The 27543-nt window shown below is 47.6% G+C and overlaps 1 protein-coding gene across 3 annotated transcripts in view; it reads right to left on the reverse strand.

Annotated features, from left to right (window-relative positions):
- Positions 1-27543, reverse strand: part of NPR2 (natriuretic peptide receptor 2) — a 176706-nt gene that overhangs the window by 79482 nt on the left and 69681 nt on the right. For 2 of the 3 annotated variants that reach the window (XM_083155497.1, XM_083155499.1), the window contains 6 exons: positions 14862-14994; positions 14696-14780; positions 14298-14421; positions 3696-3770; positions 3523-3600; positions 494-598 (listed from right to left, as the gene is read on the reverse strand). In XM_083155497.1, coding sequence (XP_083011623.1) covers positions 494-598; positions 3523-3600; positions 3696-3770; positions 14298-14421; positions 14696-14780; positions 14862-14994 — 600 coding nt within the window. The remainder of the gene's footprint in view (positions 1-493; positions 599-3522; positions 3601-3695; positions 3771-14297; positions 14422-14695; positions 14781-14861; positions 14995-27543) is intronic. The other variant, XM_083155498.1, reaches the window with a different exon arrangement.

Raw genomic sequence — 27543 nt, forward strand, 5'->3', positions numbered from 1 at the left:
CAGGGTGACCGCGGGGCACAGGCAGGGTGACCGCGGGGCACAGGCAGGGTGACCGGGGGGCACAGGCAGGATGACCGCGGGGCACAGGCCGGGTGACAGCGGGGCACAGGCCGGTTGACAGCGGTGCACAGGCTGGGTGACCGCGGGGCACAGGCAGGGTGACCGCGGGGCACAGGCCGGGTGACAGCGGTGCACAGGCAGGGTGACAGCGGTGCACAGGCAGGGTGACCGCGGGGCACAGGCAGGGTGACCGCGGGGCACAGGCAGGGTGACCGGGGGGCACAGGCAGGGTGACCGCGAGGCACAGGCAGGGTGACCGCGGGGCACAGGCCGGGTGACAGCGGGGCACAGGCCGGGTGACAGCGGTGCACAGGCAGGGTGACCGCGGGGCACAGGCAGGGTGACCGCGGGGCACAGGCAGGGTGACTGCGGGGCACAGGCAGGGTGACATTTCCGTCACATTCTGGGTTGCATATAATATTATGTCCAGTACCTGCAAACTGCCCCGGGGGCAATACTCTGTCACAATACAAATGTTGGGAGGGTCTATACAGGCCCCCAGGAACCGCGTCAGATGGTTGAACTGAACGTCTCTCATCTGTGGGAGAAAAGATGGATGAGAAGTGAATGATCCCTGTCATATCACAGGTGAGGGCTGCAGCTGGAGTACAATATAATGGGGTCCCCGTGTCTGTGTGTCAGCGTCTGCGTGTCAGCATGTGTCATACCACTTCTACACCACCTGAAGTAGCTCAGGAGTGTGTACAGGATACTGACAGATATGCCGGGTCCAGTGAGCCAACATTTATCAGGGCAGATTCAGCCCGGCTCAATGTATCAGCTGGCTCGGGAACTGCCTCCACAGACATCATGACAGACAGGGAAGCGTGTGTACAAGGGTCACAAACCTGGGTTGCAGCTCTGTACAAACTCCGACCCGGCATATTGGAAGCCTGATGGCGTAAAAGTGGCATGTGCATGATTCTTATGGCGTAACAGTGGCATGTGGAGGAGTCTGATCGCCTAATAGTGGCATGTGGAGGAGTCTGATCGCCTATTAGTGGTACGTGGTGGAGTCTGGTGGCCTAATAGTGTCATGTGGTAGAGTCTGATGGCCTAATAGTCTCATGTACTGGAGTTTGATGGCCTAATAGTGTTATATGGTGGAGTCTGATGGCCTAATAGTGGTATGTGCAGGATTCTTATGGTGTAATAGTGACATGTGGGGGAGTCTGATGGCCTCATAGTGGCATGTGGTGGAGTCTGATGGCCTAATAGTGGAAAGTGGTGGAGTCTGATGGCCTCATAGTGGCATGTGGAGGAGTTTGATGGCCTAATAGTGTCAGGTGGTAGAGTCTGATGGCCTAATAGTGGCACATGGAGTAGTCTGGTGGCCTAATAGTGGCACATGGAGTAGTCAGATGGCCTAATAGTGGCACGTGGAGGAGTCGGATTGCCTAATAGTGGCATGTGTAGGAGTAGGATGGCCTATAAGTGGCTTGTGGAGTGGGATGGCCCAATAGTGGCACGTGGTGTAGTCAGGTGGCCTATTAGTGCCAAGTGGAGGATTCTGATGGCCTAATAGTGGCACGTGGAGGAGTCGGATGGCCTATAAGTGGCTTGTGGAGTGGGATGGCCCAATAGTGGCACGTGGTGTAGTCAGGTGGCCTATTAGTGCCAAGTGGAGGATTCTGATGGCCTAATAGTGGCATGTGATGGAGTGGGGTGGCCCAATAGTGGCACGTGGTGGAGTCTGATGGCCTAATAGTGGCATGTGGTGGAGTGGGGTGGCCCAATAGTGGCACGTGAAGGAGTCTGATGGCCTAATTGGCATGTAGTGGAGTCTGATGGCCTAATAGTGGCATGTGGTGGAGTCTGATGGCTCAATAGTGGCCTGTGGTGGACTCTGATGGCCCAATAGTGGCACATGGAGGAGTCTGATGGCCTAATAGTGGCACATAAAGGAGTCTGATGGCCTAATAGTGGCTTGTGGTGGAGTCTGATGGCCTAATAGTGGCTTGTGGTGGAGTCTGATGGCCCAATGGTGGATTCTGATGGCCTAATAGTGGCACATGGAGGAGTCTGATGGACCAATAGTGGCATATGGAGGAGTGGGATTGGCCAATGATGGCACGTGGTGCAGTCTGATGGCCTAATAGTGTCATGTGGTGCAGTCGCATGGCCTATTATTGGCACATGGAGGAGTCTGATGGCCTGATAGTGGCACGTGGTGGAGTCTGATGGCTAAATAGTGGCCTGTGGTGGATTCTGATAGCCCAATAGTTGCACGTGGAGGAGTCTGATGGCCTAACAGTGGCACCTGGAGAAGTTTGATGGCCTAACAGTGGCACGTGGAGGAGTCTGATGGCCTAATTGGCATGTGGTGGAGTCTGATGGCCTAATACTGGCATGTGGTGGAGTCTGGTGGCTCAATAGTGGCCTGTGGTGGATTCTGATGGCCCAATAGTGGCACATGGAGGAGTCTGATGGCCTAATAGTGGCACGTGGAGGAGTCTGATGGCCTAATAGTGGCACGTGGTGGAGTCTTATGGCGTAATAGTGGCTTGTGGTGGAGTCTGATGGCCAAATAGTGGTACCTGGTGGATTCTGATGGCCTAATAGTGGCACATGGAGGAGTCTGATGGCCCAATAGTGGCACATGGAGGAGTGGGATGGCCCAATGGCGGCACATGGTGGAGTCTGATGGCCTAATAGTGTCATGTGGTGGAGTCGGATGGACTAATAGTGGCATGTGGTGGAGTCTGATGGCCTAACAGTGGCACGTAGAGGAGTCTGATGGCCTAATAGTGGCACATGGTGGAGTCTGATGGCCTAATAGTGGCATGTGGAGGAGTCTGATGGCCTAATAGTGGCACATGGAGGAGTCTGACGGCGTAATAGTGGCACGTGGTGGAGTCTGATGGCTCAATAGTGGCCTGTGGTGGATTCTGATGGCCCAATAGTGGCACATCAAGGAGTCTAATGGCCTGATAGTGGCACATGGTGGAGTCTGATGGCCTAATAGTGGCACATGGTGGAGTCTGATGGCCTAACAGTGGCACGTGGAGGAGTCTAATAGTGGAGGATGGCCTAATAGTGGCTTGTGGTGGAGTCTGATGGCCCAATAGTGGCACATGGTGGATTCTGATTGCCTAATAGTGGCACATGGTGCTGGTAGAGGAGCGGGAGGTGTGCTGGTAGAGGAGCAGGGGGTGTGCTGGTAGAGGAGCAGGAGGTGTGCTGGTAGAAGAGCAGGAGGTGTGCTGGTAGAGGAGCAGGGGGATTTGCTGGTAGAGGAGCAGGAGTTGTGCTGGTAGAAGAGCAGGAGGTGTGCTGGTAGAGGAGCGGGAGGTGTGCTGGTAGAGGAGCAGGAGGATTTGCTGGTAGAGGAGCAGGAGTTGTGCTGGTAGAGGAGCGGGAGGTGTACTGGTAGAGGAGCAGGAGATGTGTTTGTGTCTGCCCACCCCCCCCCCAGGGTTACCAGCCAGTCCCTGAACCAACATTACTGTATGTCATACTCACGTGTTTCAGCTCAAACAGAACCTGTCTAGTCAGTTCAATGCGTTTCTTATTGACATGTTTGATGGCGACCACGTTACCCTACAGAGGAGAAAGAGTAGATGAGACAGTCAGACATGTAAATAAGAGACATACTGAGATACATACAGAGAGAGAGAGAGAGTCAGAAACGTCACCTTAAAGTGTCCAGTATTGGCGAATATCTGATATTTTCCATGGGCTGTCATCAGAGAACCATAGCTGGAACCTCTCTAGGACAGAGTGAGACTGTCACACATAAACAGCAAGACTGCTACGGTTCATACACTCATTATCCTGCATTACATCACCCTGATACACAATGTGTGCTGATACAGTGCTGCTCCTCCTACACACCCACACTCCATGCTGCACTTTATCACACACACACACTGTGCTGCACTACATCCTCCTACAAACTGTGCTACACTACATCACCCTCATATACTGTGCTGCACCGCATCCCCCCTACACACACTGTGCTGCACTACATCCACCTACAAACTGGCTGCACTACATCACCCTCATATACACACTGTGCTGCACCGCATCCCCCTCCTATACACACTGTGCTGCCCTACAACCCCTCCTACACACTGTGCTTCCCTACATTACCCTCCTATGCACACTGTGCTGCCCTACATCCCCCTCCTATACAAACACTGTGCTGCCCTACATCCCCCACCTACGCACACTGTACTGCACTACATTCCCCTCCTATACACACAGTGTGATGCTCTGCATCCCCCTCCTATACACACACTGTGCTGCCCTATATCCCCCTCCTACACACACTGTGCAGCACTACATCCTCCTACAAACTGTGCTGCACTACATCACCCTCATATACACACTGTGCTGCACCGCATCCCCTCCTATACACACTGTGCTGCCCTACACCCCCTCCTACACACTGTGCTTCCCTACATTACCCTCCTATGCACACTGTGCTGCCCTACATCCCCCTCCTATTCAAACACTGTGCTGCCCTACATCCCCCACCTACGCACACTGTACTGCACTACATTCTCCTCCTATACACACAGTGTGATGCTCTGCATCCCCCTCCTATACACACACTGTGCTGCCCTATATCCCCCGCCTACACACACTGTGCTGCACTATATCCCCCCTGCTACACACCCACACTATGTGCTGCACTACATCCCCCTCCTACACACACTGTGCTGCCCTATATCCCCTCTTACACACACACACTGTGTTGCATTGCATAACCCTCATACATATACTGTGCTGCACTGCATCCCCCTCCTACACACAGTGCTTCCCTACATTACCCTCCAACTGTGCTGCACTATACCTCCTCATGCACAATCTGTGCTGCACTATATCCCCCTCATACACACTGTGCTGCACTACATCCCCCTCATGCACACACTGTGCTGCACTATACCCCCTCGCACACCATGTGCTGCACTACACCCCCTCTCACACATACAGTGCTATACTACACCCCCATGTATACACTTTGCTGCACTATATTATCCCCATACACACACATTGTGCTGCACTACATCCCCTCATGCATACACTGTGTGGCACTACATCATCCCCATACACACACACACACACACACACACACACACACTGTGCTGCACTACATCCCCTTGTACACACACTGCTGCACTACAACCCCTCATGCATACACTGTGCTGCACTACATCCCCCTCATGCATACAGTGTGATGCACTACATCACCATTATACACACACTTGCTGCACTACATCCCCCATAGACACACTCTTGCTGCCCTACATCCCCCATATACTCAATGTGCTGCACAACATCATCCTCATACATAAAATGTGCTGCACTACATCATCCCTATACACACAATGTGCTGCACTACATCCCCCTCCTATATGCACACACCCTATGCTGCACTACTCCCCCAAACACACTGTGCTGCACTACATCCCCCATATACACACACTGTGCAGTACTACGTTCCCCATATACTCACTGTGTTGCACTTCATCCAACTCATGCATACACTGTGCTGCTCTACATCATCCCCATACACACACTGTTCTGCACTTCATTGCCATACACTAACTGTGCAGTATTACATCCCCCTCCTACATACCCACTGTGCTGCATTACATTCCCCATATGCACACACTGTGCTGCCCTACATCATACCCATACACACACTGTGCTGCACTACATCCCCCATATATACACACAGTGCTGCACTACATCTGCCATATACAGTTACTCTACCCCCTCCTACACACTGTGCTGCACTACAACCCCCTCCTACACACACACACACACACACACACACACACTGCACTACATCCCCCATATACACATACTGTTCTGCACTACATCCCCCATATACACACTGTGCTGCATTACATCCCCCTCATGCATACTCTGTGCTGCACTACATTATCCCATACATACAATGTGCTGCATTACATCCCCCTCCTACATACACACACCCTGTGCTACCCTACATCTCCTATATACCCACCATGTGCTGCACTACATCCCCCATGTACACACACACACACACACACACACACACACACACACTGTGCTGCACTTCATCCTCATACACACACACACACACACACACACACACACACACACACTTACTTTTCTGCATTGTATCCCCATATACACACACTGTGCTGCACTACATCCTCCATATACACACACTGTGCTGCACTCCAACCCTATACACACACACTGTGCTGCACTACATCCCCATCACACACACACACACACACACACACACACACACAGAAACCCTGTGCTGTACTACATCCCACTCCTACATACACCAACCCTGTGCTGCATTACATCGCCCATATACACAAACTGTGCTGAACTTCATAACCATACACACACAGTGGAGTACTACATCCCGCCCCTACATACACACTGTGCTGCACTACATCCACCATACACACACACACACACACACACACACTGTGCTGCACTTCATCCCCATACACACATACTGTGCAGTAATACATTCCCCTCCTACTGTACATTTACACACATTGTGCTACACTACATACCACACACACACACACACACACACACACACACTGTGCTGTATTACATCCCCATACACACACTGTGTTGTACTACATCCTCCCCCTCCACACACACACACACACACACACACACACACACACACACAGTGTTGCACTACACATCACCATCACACACACACACACACACACTGTGCTGCACTACATCCCCTCATGCACACACTGTGCTGCACTACATCCTCTTATTCCCAAACTGTGCTGCACTACATCATTCTGATACACACACTGTGCTGCATTACATCACCAAACACACACACACTCTGTGCTGCACTGCATCCCTCTCCTGCACACACTGTGCTGCACTACACCCCCCTGCTAGACTGCATTAGCCACACACACACACAATGTGCTGCACTAAATCCCCCTCATACACACTGTGCTGTATAACATAATCCTACACACATTGGGGGAAATTTACTACGAATACGAATCTTAATACGAATGAATACGACTGTATACGGCTGTTTCAGCCGCATGCAAATTCCTGTTCAGGAGGGGATCATTTACAAAGCAGTCATATACGACTGATTGTAATCCCCGATGTCGTATTGATTCCTATTAATCAGACCCCGGACCACAGGACACCGGACCCAGGGCTACCTACGGGCTCAAGAAAGGTAAGTATCAGTATGTGTGGGCTTTGGATGTATTAAAGTTTTATTTTTCATGTGTGTCAGTGTGTTTATTTAACTATTTCTATTACTGTGGAACTACAAGTTCCAGCGGGCCCTTTAATGCCCCGCATGTTGAGACTTGTGGTTCTCCAAGTCCCAGCATGTGGGGGAGGCTTGCTGGGACTCATAGTTCCACAGTATTAGACAATAGTTTTTCATTCTATTTTTTACCACTTTAATCAACCCGGTACCCAATGCCCAGGGGTACCGGGGACAGCACCAGGCTTCAGCCGGGAGGAATTGTATAAAAAGTCTCCCCCCGGCTGTGGCATTACCCTGCTGGCTGGTTGGGCGTGGGGCTGGTTCTTAAAATACGGGGAACCCCTATTCACTTTGTCCCCCGTAGTTTGGGAACAAGCCCCGGCCCCTAGTGCCTGGGGCTGGTTTTTAAAAGTCAGCGGAGCCCTATATTTTTGGGATAGTAAATCCTGAAAATACGAATGTGTAAAACATAGGTGTATGTCTATATACGAATACACCGATTTTTATGATTGTGGCTTAGTAAATTTCCCCCATAATCTGCTCCTCTACACTAAGCTCCTGCACACACTGTGCTGCACTGCAAATCATTCACACACACACCGTCCTGCACTACATCCCCCAATACACACACTGTGCTGCACTGCAAATCATTCACACACACACCGTCCTGCACTACATCCCCCAATACACACACTCTGCTGCACTGCAAATCATTCACACACACACACACCGTCCTGCACTACATCCCCCAATACACACAATGTGCTGCACTGCAAATCAATCATACACACACCGTCCTGCACTACATCCCCCAATACACACACTCTGCTGCACTGCAAATCAATCATACACACACCGTCCTGCACTACATCCCCCAATACGCACACTGTGCTGCACTGCAAATCAATCATACACACACCGTCCTACACACACCGTCCTGCACTACATCCCCCAATACACACACTGTGCTGCACTGCAAATCAATCATACACACACCGTCCTGCACTACATCCCCCAATACACACACTGTGCTGCACTGCAAATCAATCATACACACACACCGTACTGCACTACATCCCCCAATACACACACTGTGCTGCACTGCAAATCATTCACACACACACACACACACACACACACCGTCCTGCACTACATCCCCCAATACACACACTCTGCTGCACTGCAAATCAATCATACACACACCGTCCTGCACTACATCCCCCAATACACACACTGTGCTGCACTGCAAATCAATCATACACACACCGTCCTGCACTACATCCCCCAATACACACTGTGCTGCACTGCAAATCATTCACACACACCGTCCTGCACTACATCCCCCAATACACACACTCTGCTGCACTGCAAATCATTCACACACACACCGTCCTGCACTACATCCCCCAATACACACACTGTGCTGCACTGCAAATCATTCACACACACACACCGTCCTGCACTACATCCCCCAATACACACACTCTGCTGCACTGCAAATCAATCATACACACACCGTCCTGCACTACATCATATATATATATATTCCAGATATTGTGATAGTTCCACAGTATTAGACAATAGTTTTTCATTCTATTTTTTACCACTTTAATCAACCCGGTACCCAATGCCCAGGGGTACCGGGGACAGCACCAGGCTTCAGCCGGGAGGAATTGTATAAAAAGTCTCCCCCCGGCTGTGGCATTACCCTGCTGGCTGGTTGGGCGTGGGGCTGGTTCTTAAAATACAGGGAACCCCTATTCACTTTGTCCCCAGTAGTTTGGGAACAAGCCCCGGCCCCTAGTGCCTGGGGCTGGTTTTTAAAAGTCAGCGGAGCCCTATATTTTTGGGATAGTAAATCCTGAAAATACGAATGTGTAAAACATAGGTGTATGTCTATATACGAATACACCGATTTTTATGATTGTGGCTTAGTAAATTTCCCCCATAATCTGCTCCTCTACACTAAGCTCCTGCACACACTGTGCTGCACTGCAAATCATTCACACACACACACACCGTCCTGCACTACATCCCCCAATACACACAATGTGCTGCACTGCAAATCAATCATACACACACCGTCCTGCACTACATCCCCCAATACACACACTCTGCTGCACTGCAAATCAATCATACACACACCGTCCTGCACTACATCCCCCAATACACACACTCTGCTGCACTGCAAATCATTCACACACACACCATCCTGCACTACATCCCCCAATACACACACTGTGCTGCACTGCAAATCAATCATACACACACCGTCCTACACTACATCCCCCAATACACACACTGTGCTGCACTGCAAATCAATCATACACACACCGTCCTGCACTACATCCCCCAATACACACACTGTGCTGCACTGCAAATCAATCATACACACACCGTCCTGCACTACATCCCCCAATACGCACAATGTGCTGCACTGCAAATCAATCATACACACACCGTCCTGCACTACATCCCCCAATACACACACTGTGCTGCACTGCAAATCAATCATACACACACCGTCCTGCACTACATCCCCCAATACGCACACTGTGCTGCACTGCAAATCAATCATACACACACCGTCCTACACACACCGTCCTGCACTACATCCCCCAATACACACACTGTGCTGCACTGCAAATCAATCATACACACACCGTCCTGCACTACATCCCCCAATACACACACTGTGCTGCACTGCAAATCAATCATACACACACACCGTACTGCACTACATCCCCCAATACACACACTGTGCTGCACTGCAAATCATTCACATACACACACACACACACACACACACCGTCCTGCACTACATCCCCCAATACACACACTCTGCTGCACTGCAAATCAATCATACACACACCGTCCTGCACTACATCCCCCAATACACACACTGTGCTGCACTGCAAATCAATCATACACACACCGTCCTGCACTACATCCCCCAATACACACTGTGCTGCACTGCAAATCATTCACACACACCGTCCTGCACTACATCCCCCAATACACACACTCTGCTGCACTGCAAATCATTCACACACACACCGTCCTGCACTACATCCCCCAATACACACACTGTGCTGCACTGCAAATCTTTCACACACACACACCGTCCTGCACTACATCCCCCAATACACACACTCTGCTGCACTGCAAATCAATCATACACACACCGTCCTGCACTACATCCCCCAATACACACACTCTGCTGCACTGCAAATCATTCACACACACACACCGTCCTGCACTACATCCCCCAATACACACACTCTGCTGCACTGCAAATCAATCATACACACACCGTCCTGCACTACATCCCCCAATACACACTGTGCTGCACTGCAAATCATTCACACACACACACACCGTCCTGCACTACATCCCCCAATACACACACTCTGCTGCACTGCAAATCATTCACACACACACCATCCTGCACTACATCCCCCAATACACACACTCTGCTGCACTGCAAATCAATCATACACACACCGTCCTGCACTACATCCCCCAATACACACTGTGCTGCACTGCAAATCAATCATACACACACCGTCCTGCACTACATCCCCCAATACGCACAATGTGCTGCACTGCAAATCAATCATACACACACCGTACTACACTACATCCCCCAATACACACTGTGCTGCACTGCAAATCAATCATACACACACCGTCCTGCACTACATCCCCCAATACGCACAATGTGCTGCACTGCAAATCAATCATACACACACCGTCCTGCACTACATCCCCCAATACACACACTGTGCTGCACTGCAAATCAATCAATCAATCAATCATACACACACCGTCCTGCACTACATCCCCCAATACGCACAATGTGCTGCACTGCAAATCAATCATACACACACCGTCCTGCACTACATCCCCCAATACACACACTCTGCTGCACTGCAAATCAATCATACACACACCGTCCTGCACTACATCCCCCAATACACACACTCTGCTGCACTGCAAATCAATCATACACACACCGTACTACACTACATCCCCCAATACACACACTGTGCTGCACTGCAAATCAATCATGCACACACCGTCCTGCACTACATCCCCCAATACACACACTGTGCTGCACTGCAAATCAATCATGCACACACCGTACTACACTACATCCCCCAATACACACACTGTGCTGCACTGCAAATCAATCATACACACACCGTACTACACTACATCCCCCAATACACACACTGTGCTGCACTGCAAATCAATCATACACACACCGTACTACACTACATCCCCCAATACACACACTGTGCTGTATATAGAATAATAAAAGGAGTTATAGGGAGGAGTTATATAGAATAAAGGGAGGATGTACAAAGAGAAGGTATATAAAATAAACCACCTATATAAGGAGTTATAGGGAGGAAGTATATAGAATAAAGGGAGGAGATATAGGGAGGTGGTATATAGAATAATGCGAGGAGGTATAGAGAATAAAGGGAGGAGGTATAGGGAATAAAGGGATGAGTTATTGGGAGGAGGTATAGAGAATAAAGGGATGAGATATAGGGAGAGGTATATGGAATAATGGAAGGAGTTATAGGGAATAAAGGGAGGAGTTATAGTGAAGAGGTATATAGAATAATGGGAGGAGGTATACAGAATAAAGGGGCAGATGTATAAAGCTTTAACAAGAGATAAATCCAAGGGTGATAAAGAGGGAGGAGGTATATGGAATAATGGGAGGAGTTATAGGGAATAAAGGGAGGAGTTATAGTGAATAAAGGAAGGAGTTATAGGGAAGAGGTATATAGTACAATGTGAGGAGGTATAGGGAATAAAGGAAGGAGTTATAGGGAGGAGGTATAGGGAATAAAGAGAGAAGGAATAGGTAAATAAAGGGAGGAGCTCTAGGTAGAATGTATATAGAATAATGGAAGGAGGTATAGAGAATAAAGCGAGGAGGTATATACAATAGGAGGCGTTATAGGGTGGAGGTATATATAATAAATGGGAGGACTTATAGGTAGACGGTATTTAGTATAATGGGAGGAGGTATATAGAACAATGGGAGGAGTTATAGGGGGAGGTATATAGAACAATGGGAGGAGTTATAGGGGGAGGTATATAGAATAATGTGAGGAGGTATAGAGAATATAGGGAGGAGGTATAAAGAATACAGTGAGGACATATAGAAAATAAATGGAGGAGTTATTGGGAGGAGGTATATAGAATAAAAGGAGGAGTTATAGGGAGAAGTTATATAGAATAATGTGAGCAAGTATAGAGAATAAAGGGAGGCGTTATAGGGAGGAGGTATATAGAATGAAGGGAGGAGTTATAGGGAGCAGGTATATAGAAAAAAGTGAGGAGGTATATAAAAAAAAGTGAGGAGTTATAGGGAATAAAGGGAGGAGTTATAGGGAATAAAGGGAGGAGTTATAGGGAAGAGGTATATAGTATAATGTGAGGAGGTATAGGGAATAAAGGAAGGAGTTATAGGGAGGAGGTATATGGAATAATGAGAGGAGTTATAGGGAATAAAGGGATGAGGTATAGTGAAAAAAGGGAAAAGTTATAGGGAATAAAGGGAGGAGATATAGGGAATTAAGGGAGGAGATATAGGGAAGAGGTATATAGTATAATGTGAGGAGGTATATGGAATAAAGTAAGGAGTTATAAGGAGGCAGTATATGGAATAATGGGAGGAGTTATAGGGAATAAAGGAAGGAGTTATATAGAATAAAGGTAGGAGGTATAGGGAATAAAGGGAGGAGTTATAGGAGGAGGTATAGAGAATAAAGGTAGGAGGTATAGGGAATAAAGGGAGAAGTTATAGGGAGGAGGTATAGGGAATAAAGAGAGAAGGAATAGGGAAAAAAGGGAGGTGTTCTAGGGAGGATATATATAGAATAATGGAAGGAGGTATAGAAAATAAAGGGTGGAGCTATATACAATAGGAGGCGTTATAGGGTGGAGGTATATAGAATTATGAGAGGATTTATAGGTAGGTGGTATATAAAATAATGGGAGAACTAATAGGTAGGCGGTATATAGAATAATGGGAGGACTAATAGGTAGACGGTATATAGAATAATGGGAGGAGTTATAGGGGTGAGGTATATAGAACAATGGCAGGAGTTATAGGGGGAGGTATATAGAACAATTGGAGGAGTTATAGGGGGAGGTATATAGAATAATGGGAGGAGTTATAGGGTGGAGGTATATAGAATAATGGGATAAGGTATATAGAATAATGGGAGGAGTTATAGGTAGAAGGGTATATGGAATCAGGAGAAGTTATAGGGATAAGGTATATAGAATAATGGGAGGAGGTATATGAAATAATGGGAGGAATTATAGGGAGGAGGTATATAGAATAATGGGAGGAGTTATTGGGAGCAGGTATAAAGAATAAAAGTAGTTATAGGGGGCAGTATATAGAATAATTGGAAGAGTTATGGGGAGGAGGTATTTAGAATAATGGGAGTAGGTATATAGAATAATGTGAGGAGTTAAAGGGAGGAGGTATATAGAATAATGTGAGGAGTTAAAGGGAAGAGGTATATAGAATAATGGGAGGAGTTATAGGGAGTAGGTATATTGAACAATGGAAGGCGTTATAGGGAGTAGGTATATTGAACAATGGAAGGAGTTATAGGGGGGAGTTAAATAGAACAATGAGGAGTTATAGGGGGGAGTTATATAAAATAATCGGAGGAGGTATATAGAATAATTGGAGGAGTTATAGGGAGGAGGTATATAGAATAATAGCAGTTATAGGGGAGGTATATAGAATAATAATTGTTTTCAGGGGAGGTATACAGAATAATTATGGAATAATGGGAGAAGTTATAGGGAGGAGCTATAATGTATGGAATAATATGATTAGGACAGAGATAAATGGGGAGTAAGATACTGATATTATAGGCGTTCATAGAAAGGTGGAATGCTATGGAGGGTACAGTTTATGGGACTATATTTTCAGTGAGTTAATAAATGATAATTTATGAGGTTCTCTCACTAACGACAGTGTGAGACGGCTCCCGGCACATTTATGGTATCGCTCAGAGTTCCCAAACTGCAGCTCCTCCCATCGGATCCTCCACAGCATACTGGCCAGTTCCTTCTCCAGCATCAGCTTCCTGCTGGTGACATACAGGGAGTCAGGGAATCCGTCTTATGTAGCCCAACTCTGTCCAAGCTCAAGAGCATGGGGGGGTAAGAACAGAATTAAGCACCCAAGGGTATGTATACATGGCACAAAGTGAGTACAGGCCCCCCAACCGTCCCAATCAGCACCCATTTCCCTATTCCCTATTTATTGGGTGGGTACATGAGATATTTCTCTTGGGAACATTTGGTGAAGGACAGATAAAAACCCCCTCTTCTTTCCCATGGATTAAATAATGGGTGACTCACCTCAGAATAAGGATGCTCGCCATTCCGAATATAAGGAGGGTGATCCCAGCGCCCAGAGCCACCATCCCAAAGGTAGAGAGAGGAGCTGGAGACAAGAGAGACATTATGCAATGTATGCCGGCTGTATAATAGAGTGAGAGCAAGGAGGACTCTATGACTCACGTACTCTTCACACAAGTGGGGTCCTCAGTATCAAAAACACATGGGGGGCTGTCTAAGGGGGGAGAACCCGTCAGCCACAGGATGGGGATTCCTGACCAGTTCATTTGCTTGGTTATGCCATCATAATGTCCAACAACCTATAGAAGAACAGAGAAATGTAGGTACCTGGGTAATATAAATGGTTCACTGTATATCTGGGTAAAATGTGAGGTCATGTAACTACTGGGTGATGTCACAGATGATTTATACTGTGAGGTCATGTAACTACTGGGTGATGTCACAGATGATTTACAATACAAGGTCGTGTAACTACTGGGTGACGTCACAGATGATTTATAATGTGAGGTCATGTAACTACTGGGTGATGTCACAGATGATTTATAATGTGAGGTCATGTAACTACTGGGTGATGTCACAGATGATTTATAATGCGAGGTCATGTAACTACTGGGTGATGTCACAGATGATTTACAATGCGAGGTCATGTAAGTACTGGGTGATGTCACAGATGATTTATAATGTGAGGTCATGTAACTACTGGGTGATGTCACAGATGATTTATAATGCGAGGTCCTGTAACTACTGGGTAACGTCACAGATGATTTATACTGTGAGGTCGTGTAACTACTGGGTGATGTCACAGATGATTTATAATGTGAGGTCATGTAACTACTGGGTGATGTCACAGATGAGTTATAATGTGAGGTCATGTAACTACTGGGTGACGTCACAGATGAGTTATAATGCGAGGTCGTGTAACTACTGGGTGATGTCACAGATGATTTATAATGCGAGGTCATGTAACTACTAGGTGATGTCACAGATGATTTATAATGCGAGGTCGTGTAACTACTAGGTGATGTCACAGATGAGTTATACTGTGAGGTCATGTAACTACTGGGTGATGTCACAGATGATTTATAATGCGAGGTCGTGTAACTACTGGGTGATGTCACAGATGATTTACAATGCGAGGTCGTGTAACTACTGGGTGACGTCACAGATGATTTATAATGTGAGGTCATGTAACTACTGGGTGATGTCACAGATGAGTTATAATGCGAGGTCGTGTAACTACTGGGTGATGTCACAGATGAGTTATAATGCGAGGTCGTGTAACTACTGGGTGACGTCACAGATGAGTTATAATGCAAGGTCGTGTAACTACTGGGTGATGTCACAGATGAGTTATAATGCGAGGTCTTGTAACTACTGGGTGATGTCACAGATGAGTTATAATGCGAGGTCATGTAACTACTGGGTGATGTCACAGATGATTTATAATGCGAGGTTGTGTAACTACTGGGTGATGTCACAGATGATTTATAATGCGAGGTCGTGTAACTACTGGGTGATGTCACAGATGAGTTATAATGCGAGGTCGTGTAACTACTGGGTGACGTCACAGATGAGTTATAATGCGAGGTCGTGTAACTACTAGGTAATGTCACAGATGAGTTATACTGTGAGGTCATGTAACTACTGGGTGATGTCACAGATGAGTTATAATGCAAGGTCATGTAACTACTAGGTGATGTCACAGATGAGTTATAATGCGAGGTCATGTAACTACTGGGTGATGTCACAGATGATTTATAATGCGAGGTCGTGTAACTACTGGGTGATGTCACAGATGAGTTATACTGTGAGGTCATGTAACTACTGGGTGATGTCACAGATGAGTTATAATGAGAGGTCATGTAACTACTGGGTGATGTCACAGATGATTTATACTGTGAGGTCATGTAACTACTGGGTGATGTCACAGATGATTTATACTGTGAGGTCATGTAACTACTGGGTGACGTCACAGATGAGTTATAATGCGAGGTCATGTAACTACTGGGTGACGTCACAGATGATTTATACTGTGAGTTCATGTAACTACTGGGTGACATCACAGATGAGTTATAATGCGAGGTCATGTAACTACTGGGTGATGTCACAGATTAGTTATAATGCAAGGTCGTGTAACTACTGGGTGATGTCACAGATGAGTTATAATACGAGGTTGTGTAACTACTGGGTGATGTCACAGATGATTTATAATGCGAGGTCGTGTAACTACTGGGTGACATCACAGATGATTTATAATGCGAGATCATGTAACTACTGGGTGATGTCACAGATGAGTTATAATGCAAGGTCATGTAACTACTGGGTGATGTCACAGATGAGTTATAATGCGAGGTTGTGTAACTACTAGGTAATGTCACAGATGATTTATAATGTGAGGTCGTGTAACTACTGGGTGATGTCACAGATGAGTTATAATGCGAGGTCGTGTAACTACTGGGTGATGTCACAGATGATTTATAATGTGAGGTCGTGTAACTACTGGGTGATGTCACAGATGATTTATAATGTGAGGTCGTGTAACTACTGGGTGATGTCACAGATGATTTATAATGTGAGGTCATGTAACTACTGGGTAACGCCACAGATGATTTATACTGTGAGGTCGTGTAACTACTGGGTGATGTCACAGATGAGTTATAATGCGAGGTCGTGTAACTACTGGGTGATGTCACAGATGAGTTATAATGCAAGGTCGTGTAACTACTGGGTGATGTCACAGATGATTTATACTGTGAGGTCGTGTAACTACTGGGTGATGTCACAGATGAGTTATAATGCGAGGTCATGTAACTACTGGGTGATGTCACAGATGATTTATAATGCAAGGTCATGTAACTACTGGGTGATGTCACAGATGATTTATAATGTGAGGTCGTGTAACTACTGGGTGATGTCACAGATGATTTATAATGTGAGGTCATGTAACTACTGGGTGACGTCACAGATGATTTATAATGTGAGGTCATGTAACTACTGGGTAATGTCACAGATGAGTTATAATGCGAGGTCATGTAACTACTGGGTGATGTCACAGATGATTTACAATGCGAGGTCGTGTAATTACTGGGTGACGTCACAGATGATTTATAATGTGAGGTCATGTAACTACTGGGTGATGTCACAGATGATTTATAATGTGAGGTCGTGTAACTACTGGGTGATGTCACAGATGATTTATACTGTGAGATCGTGTAACTACTGGGTGATGTCACAGATGATTTACAATGCGAGGTCGTGTAACTACTGGGTGATGTCACAGATGAGTTATAATGCAAGGTCATGTAACTACTGGGTGATGTCACAGATGAGTTATAATGCGAGGTCATGTAACTACTGGGTGATGTCACAGATGATTTATAATGCGAGGTCATGTAACTACTGGGTGATGTCACAGATGATTTATAATGCGAGGTCATGTAACTACTGGGTGATGTCACAGATGATTTATACTGTGAGGTCGTGTAACTACTGGGTGATGTCACAGATGATTTATAATGCGAGGTCATGTAACTACTGGGTGACGTCACAGATGATTTATAATGCGAGGTCATGTAACTACTGGGTGACGTCACAGATGATTTATAATGCGAGGTCATGTAACTACTGGGTGATGTCACAGATGATTTATAATGCGAGGTCATGTAACTACTGGGTAATGTCACAGATGATTTACAATGCGAGGTCGTGTAACTACTGGGTGATGTCACAGATGATTTATAATGCGAGGTCATGTAACTACTGGGTGATGTCACAGATGATTTATACTGTGAGGTCGTGTAACTACTGGGTGATGTCACAGATGAGTTATAATGCGAGGTCATGTAACTACTGGGTGATGTCACAGATGAGTTATAATGCGAGGTCATGTAACTACTGGGTGATGTCACAGATGAGTTATAATGCGAGGTCATGTAACTACTGGGTGATGTCACAGATGAGTTATAATGCGAGGTCATGTAACTACTGGGTGACGTCACAGATGATTTATACTGTGAGGTCATGTAACTACTGGGTGATGTCACAGATGAGTTATAATGTGAGGTCATGTAACTACTGGGTGATGTCACAGATGAGTTATAATGTGAGGTCATGTAACTACTGGGTGATGTCACAGATGAGTTATAATGCAAGGTCGTGTAACTACTGGGTGATGTCACAGATGAGTTATAATGCGAGGTCATGTAACTACTGGGTGATGTCACAGATGAGTTATAATGTGAGGTCATGTAACTACTGGGTGACGTCACAGATGAGTTATAATGCGAGGTCGTGTAACTACTGGGTGATGTCACAGATGAGTTATAATGCGAGGTCGTGTAACTACTGGGTGATGTCACAGATGAGTTATAATGCGAGGTCGTGTAACTACTGGGTGATGTCACAGATGATTTATACTGTGAGGTCGTGTAACTACTGGGTGATGTCACAGATGAGTTATAATGCGAGGTCGTGTAACTACTGGGTGATGTCACAGATGATTTATACTGTGAGGTCGTGTAACTACTGGGTGATGTCACAGATGAGTTATAATGTGAGGTCATGTAACTACTGGGTGATGTCACAGATGAGTTATAATGCGAGGTCGTGTAACTACTGGGTGACGTCACAGATGATTTATAATGCGAGGTTGTGTAACTACTGGGTGATGTCACAGATGAGTTATACTGTGAGGTCATGTAACTACTGTTTGACGTCACAGATGATTTATAATGCGAGGTCGTGTAACTACTGGGTGACGTCACAGATGATTTATACTATGAGGTCATGTAACTACTGGGTGACATCACAGATGAGTTATTATGCAAGGTCATGTAACTACTGGGTGATGTCACAGATGAGTTATAATGCGAGGTCGTGTAACTACTGGGTGACATCACAGATGATTTATAATGCGAGGTCGTGTAACTACTGGGTGACGTCACAGATGAGTTATAATGCGAGGTCATGTAACTACTGGGTGATGTCACAGATGAGTTATAATGTGAGGTTGTGTAACTACTGGGTGATGTCACAGATGATTTATAATGTGAAGTCATGTAACTACTGGGTACCATTCTGGTTCTTGGTTAATTCAACTTGAAGCAGCCCCATCTATGGAACGGATGCGGATCGTTTGATCTATAGCAACTAGGTCGACACCACTAGGTCAACAGGCAGCAAGGTCAACAATATATAAGAATATAAGTAATCCTGTTTTGGAAATATTGAGTTTTAGTTGGCGAGAAGACATCCAAGATGAGATGGCAGAGAGACATTCAGAGACTCGGCCCAAAACCACTGGTGACAACTCTGGGGTTGATAGATAGATTTGAGTATCATCCGCATATAAGTGATACTGAAAATCCGAAAGAGCTGATTAGTTTACCAAGCGAGGAGGTATAGATTGAGAAAAGCAGAGGACCTAAGACTGAGCCTTGCGGAACTCCGACTGACAGAGGTAGTGAAGAGGAAGTAGAGTCAGAGAAGCGAACAGTGAAAGAGCGATCAGATAGGTAAGATGTGAACCAGGAAGTATCATTAAGACCTAGGGAGTGTAGTGTTTGTAAAAGGAGAGTGTGATCCACAGTGTCAAACGCAGCAGAAAGATCTAGAAGAATAAGCAGTGAGTAATGGCCTTTAGACTTAGCTGTTACCAGATCATTCACCACTTTAGTCAGTGCTGTCTCAGTGGAGTGTTGAGAGCGAAAGCCTGACTGAAGCGGGTCTAATAGGGTGTTGGAGTTTAGAAAGTTTGTGATGCGAGAGTAGACAAGTCTCTCAAGTAGCTTGGAGAGGCATGGGAGCTGAGAGATAGGACGATAGTTAGAGAGAGAGTTAGGGTCAGAATTGTGTTTTTTCAGAATGGGAGTAATCGCTGCATGTTTGAGCAGAGACGGAAAAGTACCAGTAACAAGAGAGAGATTGCAGATTTAGGGTTAAGGTTGGAATAAGCACAGGAGATAGATTTTTAATGACTTGTGCAGGTATAGGATCAAGAGGAGAGGTAGTAGAGTAAGAGGATAAGAAGAGTGCGGATACTTCCTTTTCATTTGTGGGCTCAAATGAAGAGAAAGTGCCAGAGGGTTCAGGTGTGGCAGAAAGAGGGTTAGAGATTGTGGAGCATACCATTTCATCTCGGATGTTATCAATCTTGTCCTTAAAGTAGGAGGCAAGTTCTTGTGCACTGATGGTAGCCGGTGGGGGAGGGTACAGAAGAGACTTAAAGGTGTAAAAAAGTCACTTAGGGTTGGTGACATGAGAAGAGATGAGAGATTGGTAGTATGTTTGTTTGGCCGTGTCCAAAGCATTCAGTGGCGTAGCTAGCGTGAGGCAACCCCCGCGGCCGCTTGGGGGAGCGGGCGGCAGCGGGGGCGCCTGCACCCTCATACCCCACGGTGCGGTGCAGGGACTCGGGTCGGGACGCGCTGTCAGTCAGCGGCGCCGGCAGCAGGAACTCTTCGACCCCTCTGACGGCAGCTAAACTCTGAGTGTCATAGAGACAGGCTGCCGCTGGCTGCAGATAGAGGGAGCTAGTGTGCAGATCCTCTAAGCTCCAGCATGTCCTGTATGAGAGAAGGCCTGCCCTGGAATCTTGTGTCCAGCAGCTGAGTAAGTACAGTACTAGGTAGTGGTACACTTTGCTGAAGTTTGAGGGAGGGGGGGGGGACTCGGAGGTGGTATGTTTGTGTGTATATGCTGTGTGTGTGCTTTTATGCATGCATGTGATGTGTGTGTGTGTATCTATGTTATGTTGGTGTCTGTACATGGTGTGAGTATGCTACAGTACAGACTTGCCTACCCTCCCGCATTCAGCGGGAGGCTCCCGGTTTTTGCAGGAGCCTCCCGCTGCCCCGCAAACCTGCCCCCACCTCCCGGTTTTTGCGGGGCCTTCAGTACATTCCGGACTGCGCATGTGCGCGCACCACTTCCGAGGGACCTGCAATCCAGTACATGACAGCCGGCACCGCAGGGTTGAGGGAAGCCGATGCTGTGTATATTGGGCCGAAGTCCGTACAGCAGAAGGAACAGGAGAGTCCGTCAGTCAGGGCTTCCTTCAGATGCTGGCTCCGCCCACCCACTTACACAGAGTGAGCTCTTCCTGGCCTGCTCCTGTCACCGGCTGCCATGTGCTGCATCTACCACAGGGCCAGCTCTCTGCACCTCCCAGGAAGGGACAACACAGCCAGGCAAGTGCTGTGTACTGGGGGAGTGAGGGGCTGTGTGTAATCTGGCACTTGTAGGATTTACTGTGGGGCTATGTGTACTAGTGTGGGGGAGAGGGGGCTGTAATATGACTGTGGGTACTCTGTGTAATGTGTGTGTGGGGGGCTGTGTATAATGTCATATGGGGGGGGACTGTGTATAATGTCATATGGGGGGACTGTGTATAATGTCATATGGGGGTGGGGGGCTGTGTATAATGTCATATAGGGGGACTGTGTATAATGTCATATGGGGGGACTGTGTATAATGTCATATGGGGGTGGGGGGCTGTGTATAATGTCATATAGGGGGACTGTGTATAATGTCATGGGGGACTGTGTATAATGTCATATGGGGGGGCTGTGTATAATGTCATATGGGGGACTGTGTATAATGTCATATGGGGGGGGGGGCTGTGTATAATGTCATATGGGGGGGCTGTATATAATGTCATATGGGGGGGCTGTGTATAATGTCATATGGGGGGACTGTGTATAATGTCATATGGGGGACTGTGTATAATGTCAAATGGGGGGGGCTGTGTATAATGTCATATAGGGGGACTGTGTATAATGTCATATGGGGGGGGCTGTGTATAATGTCATATAGGGGGACTGTGTATAATGTCATATGGGGGGACTGTGTATAATGTCATATGGGGGGGGGGCTGTGTATAATGTCATATAGGGGGACTGTGTATAATGTCATATAGGGGGACTGTGTATAATGTCATATGGGGGGACTGTGTATAATGTCATATAGGGGGACTGTGTATAATGTCATATGGGGGGACTGTGTATAATGTCATATGGGGGGGGCTGTGTATAATGTCATATAGGGGGACTGTGTATAATGTCATATGGGGGGGGCTGTGTATAATGTCATATGGGGGGGCTGTGTATAATGTCATATGGGGGGACTGTGTATAATGTCATATGGGGGGGGGCTGTGTATAATGTCATATGGGGGGCTGTGTATAATGTCATATAGGGGGACTGTGTATAATGTCATATGGGGGGACTGTGTATAATGTCATATGGGGGGGGGGGCTGTGTATAATGTCATATGGGGGGCTGTGTATAATGTCATATAGGGGGACTGTGTATAATGTCATATGGGGGACTGTGTATAATGTCATATGGGGGGGGGGCTGTGTATAATGTCATATGGGGGCTGTGTATAATGTCATATGGGGGACTGTGTATAATGTCATATGGGGGGCTGTGTATAATGTCATATGGGGGGCTGTGTATAATGTCATATGGGGGGGGGCTGTGTATAATGTCATATGGGGGGGCTGTATATAATGTCATATGGGGGGGCTGTGTATAATGTCATATGGGGGGACTGTGTATAATGTCATATGGGGGACTGTGTATAATGTCATATGGGGGGGCTGTGTATAATGTCATATGGGGGGACTGTGTATAATGTCAAATGGGGGGGGGCTGTGTATAATGTCATATAGGGGGACTGTGTATAATGTCATATGGGGGGGGGGCTGTGTATAATGTCATATAGGGGGACTGTGTATAATGTCATATGGGGGGGGGGCTGTGTATAATGTCATATAAGGGGACTGTGTATAATGTCATATGGGGGGACTGTGTATAATGTCATATGGGGGGGCTGTGTATAATGTCATATGGGGGGCTGTGTATAATGTCATATAGGGGGACTGTGTATAATGTCATATGGGGGGACTGTGTATAATGTCATATGGGGGGGCGGGGCTGTGTATAATGTCATATGGGGGGCTGTGTATAATGTCATATAGGGGGACTGTGTATAATGTCATATGGGGGACTGTGTATAATGTCATATGGGGGGGGGGCTGTGTATAATGTCATATGGGGGCTGTGTATAATGTCATATGGGGGACTGTGTATAATGTCATATGGGGGGCTGTGTATAATGTCATATGGGGGGCTGTGTATAATGTCATATGGGGGGGCTGTGTATAATGCCATATGGGGGGCGGCTGTGTATAATGTAATAATGGGGGGATGTGTATAATATAATATGGGGGGCTGTGTATAATGTAATATAGGGGGGCTGTGTATAATGTAATATGGGTGGGCTGTGTATAATGTAATATGGTGCTGTGTGTTATATATGGGGGGCTGTGTATAATGTAATATGGTGCTTTGTGTACATAGTCTAATATGGGGTGGGTGGGTGTACAGTATGTGTGTGAATGTATGCTATGTGTGTGAATGTATGCTATGTGTGTGAATGTATGCTATGTGTGTGTGAATGTGTGTGTGTGAATGTATGCTGTGTGTATGTGTGTGAATGTGTGTGTGTGTGTGTGTGAATGTGTGCTATGTGTGTGAATGTATGCTATGTGTGTGAATGTGTGCTATGTGTGTGTATGTGTGTGTGTGTGAATGTGTGAATGTGTGTGAATGTGTGCTATGTGTGTGAATGTATGCTATGTGTGTGAATGTGTATGAATGTGTGCTATGTGTGTGTGTGAATGTGTGCTATGTGTGTGTGTGAATGTGTGCTATGTGTGTGAATGCCCCTGCTCTCCCCTCAGACCATTTGCACTACTAGCAGTTACGGAAGCTGAAGCTGCAATTATACATATATTTACACAGCAGCTACAGTTAGTAAAGACACAGCAGAGGCAGAGGTATGTAGTGGGAATAAAGGGGGGGACTTGTGTGCATCATGTAAGGAGTGAATAAGATACTGTAGGTATTATGGCTAAGAGGGGTGGGAAATGGAATGTCATAAAATTCTGATGACAAATGATTGGCAAGGAGGAAATGTGCTAACATTATGATGAAAAATGTGAATGTGGGAGGTGGGGGCATGTTAAAAATATGGACAGGTCACACAAATGTCATGAGAAGGGGGCATGTGAAGAAAAATTTGAATGGTGGGGGCAATTGGGGTGGGGGCAATTGAGGATAATTGTGATGGGCAGGGGAGACATGTGAAGAAAAATGTGGGAATAGGGAAATTAAATGAAAAATGTAGTAGTGGGCCGTGAAGGAAAATTGAATAGGCAGGGTGTGTGTGTGTGTGTGTGTGTGTGTGTGTGTGTGTGTGGGTGTGTGCATGGATGAGAAGTTGATGAGCATGCAAGACTTTCAATATATTTTGTAAGGTCTTTGGTACTTTCTACAGATGGGCAATGGAGCCTGCCTTCGGTCCCCGCCTCCGTCGCCCTCAAACCCCCCCCCCCCCCCCCCCCGAGCGTCCCCCTAACCCTGCCCATCTCCCTGAAGCGGAGAGGGGCAGGGACATGCAGCGTCCCCGCCGAGAGACTTGGACGTGCGCGCGTCCCAGTTCAGTGTAGCCCCTGCCACCAGCCCTCGCCAGCGGAGAGGGTCTGGCGAGCCCCGGCCAAGGATGGCAGGGGCTCCATCTGTATATCCATGCCTTTTTCCTTTCTTTACCTCTGCCACAATCTACATTTGTCCCTCTAGGCACCCCTCTCCCCACTCGTCCTTCCTCATCTGTACATCTGCTACCTCCTCATCCTCATGTGTGCCTGCGCCTCCTCCATCCATGGCTGGTGGCTGCCATTAAAAGTGACAAACAGAAACAAGAATTATGGCAGGTAAGCACAATTTACACACACACATGTGTGTGTGTGTGTATATATACACACATACATACATACGTGAGATGTGTCATTACACATTGCGTCATATTGTGAAAGGGGGTCCTAAGGTGAGTCGCATATAGTGTAGGTGCACTATTTTGGGGGGGGGGGGGGGGGGGAGGGGGGCGCCTGAAAGTTTTTTGGCAGGGGGGAGCAAAATTTATAGTTACGCCACTGAAAGCATTGTAGTAGGAGTAGTAGCTAGTCTTATATGTGAGGAAATCAGTCATACTACGAGATTTACGCCATTGGCGTTCTACTTTACGTGACTGATTTCGTAGTTGTCTTGTTGTTCTGGAGTGCCACGGTTGGCATCTAAGCCTACGTGGGGTGAATGGGTAGCTGGAGCCACTTCATCAAGGGCTGTTTCTAGTGTCAGGTAGAGGTGGGAAACAGCAGAGTCAGGAGAGGTAAATGTAGGAATTAGTGAGAGCTGTTGTTGCAGGGAGGTGGAAAGTTGTGGAAGATTAATACCATTAGTATTTCTGCGGGTTATAGTAGGTATGCCGGGCCTCTGCGATTAGGCCACGCCCCCAAAAGGTTTAAGGTGGGTGACTAAACCCTAAAGTCGAGGGGGGAGTGTTATTGTGCCTCCCTCAGCAGCAGCAGTAGTAGCACACAGTAGGCTCAGCAGGGTTCTCACGCTGTCAGCACAGCACATGCTGTCGGTGTATGCTGCTGCCCGGGAGGGACAGAAGGGGAAGGAGGGGGGTTGCTGGAGGGCCCCCGCCGGGCCCCTCCAGCAAGCCCGGGTATTTAATACCCCCCCCCTCTCGGCAGAACTGCGCACGTGCCATGTGACTGTCCCCTGTTACTGGAAGCAGCACTGTATCAGAGAAAGGGCTCCTATCAGTATGTCCGGAATACCAGGGAATGTAACCCTCTCACTGCCACGCTACTGCCTGCGTACATACACGTGACCCACATGGGCCTCGCAGTGCCGTATAATAGTGCCCGCCTCTCATCCGTCACCTGTGTACAAGGACGCACCGTCACCTGGGTACAAGGACGCACCGTCCCCTGTGTACAAGGACGCACCGTCCCCTGGGTACAAGGACGCACTGTCACCTGGGTACAAGGACACACCTTCACCTGGGTACAAGGACGCACCTTCACCTGTGTACAAGGACGCACCGTCACCTGGGTACAAGGACGCACCGTCCCCTGGGTACAAGGACGCACCGTCCCCTGGGTACAAGGACGCACCGTCCCCTGGGTACAAGGACGCACCGTCCCCTGGGTACAAGGACGCACCGTCCCCTGTGTACAAGGACGCACCGTCCCCTGTGTACAAGGACGCACCGTCCCCTGTGTACAAGGACGCACCGTCCCCTGTGTACAAGGACGCACCGTCACCTGGGTACAAGGACGCACCGTCCCCTGTGTACAAGGACGCACCGTCCCCTGTGTACAAGGACGCACCGTCCCCTGGGTACAAGGACGCACCGTCCCCTGTGTAAAAGGACGCACCGTCCCCTGTGTAAAAGGACGCACCGTCCCCTGTGTACAAGGACGCACCGTCCCCTGGGTACAAGGACGCACCGTCACCTGGGTACAAGGACGCACCGTCACCTGGGTACAAGGACGCACCGTCACCTGGGTACAAGGACGCACCGTCACCTGGGTACAAGGACGCACCGTCACCTGGGTACAAGGACGCACCGTCCCCTGTGTACAAGGACGCGCCGTCCCCTGTGTACAAGGACGCGCCGTCACCTGGGTACAAGGACGCGCCGTCCCCTGTGTACAAGGACGCGCCGTCACCTGTGTACACAGACGCACCGTCACCTGGGTACAAGGACGCACCGTCACCTGGGTACAAGGACGCACCGTCACCTGGGTACAAGGACGCACCTTCACCTGTGTACAAGGACGCACCGTCCCCTGTGTACAAGGACGCACCGTCCCCTGTGTACAAGGACGCACCGTCACCTGTGTACAAGGACGCACCGTCCCCTGGGTACAAGGACGCACCGTCCCCTGGGTACAAGGACGCACCGTCACCTGTGTACAAGGACGCACCGTC

This window comes from Crinia signifera, chromosome 1, assembly GCF_055691185.1.
Source record: "Crinia signifera chromosome 1, ASM5569118v1, whole genome shotgun sequence".
NCBI lineage: Eukaryota > Metazoa > Chordata > Amphibia > Anura > Myobatrachidae > Crinia > Crinia signifera.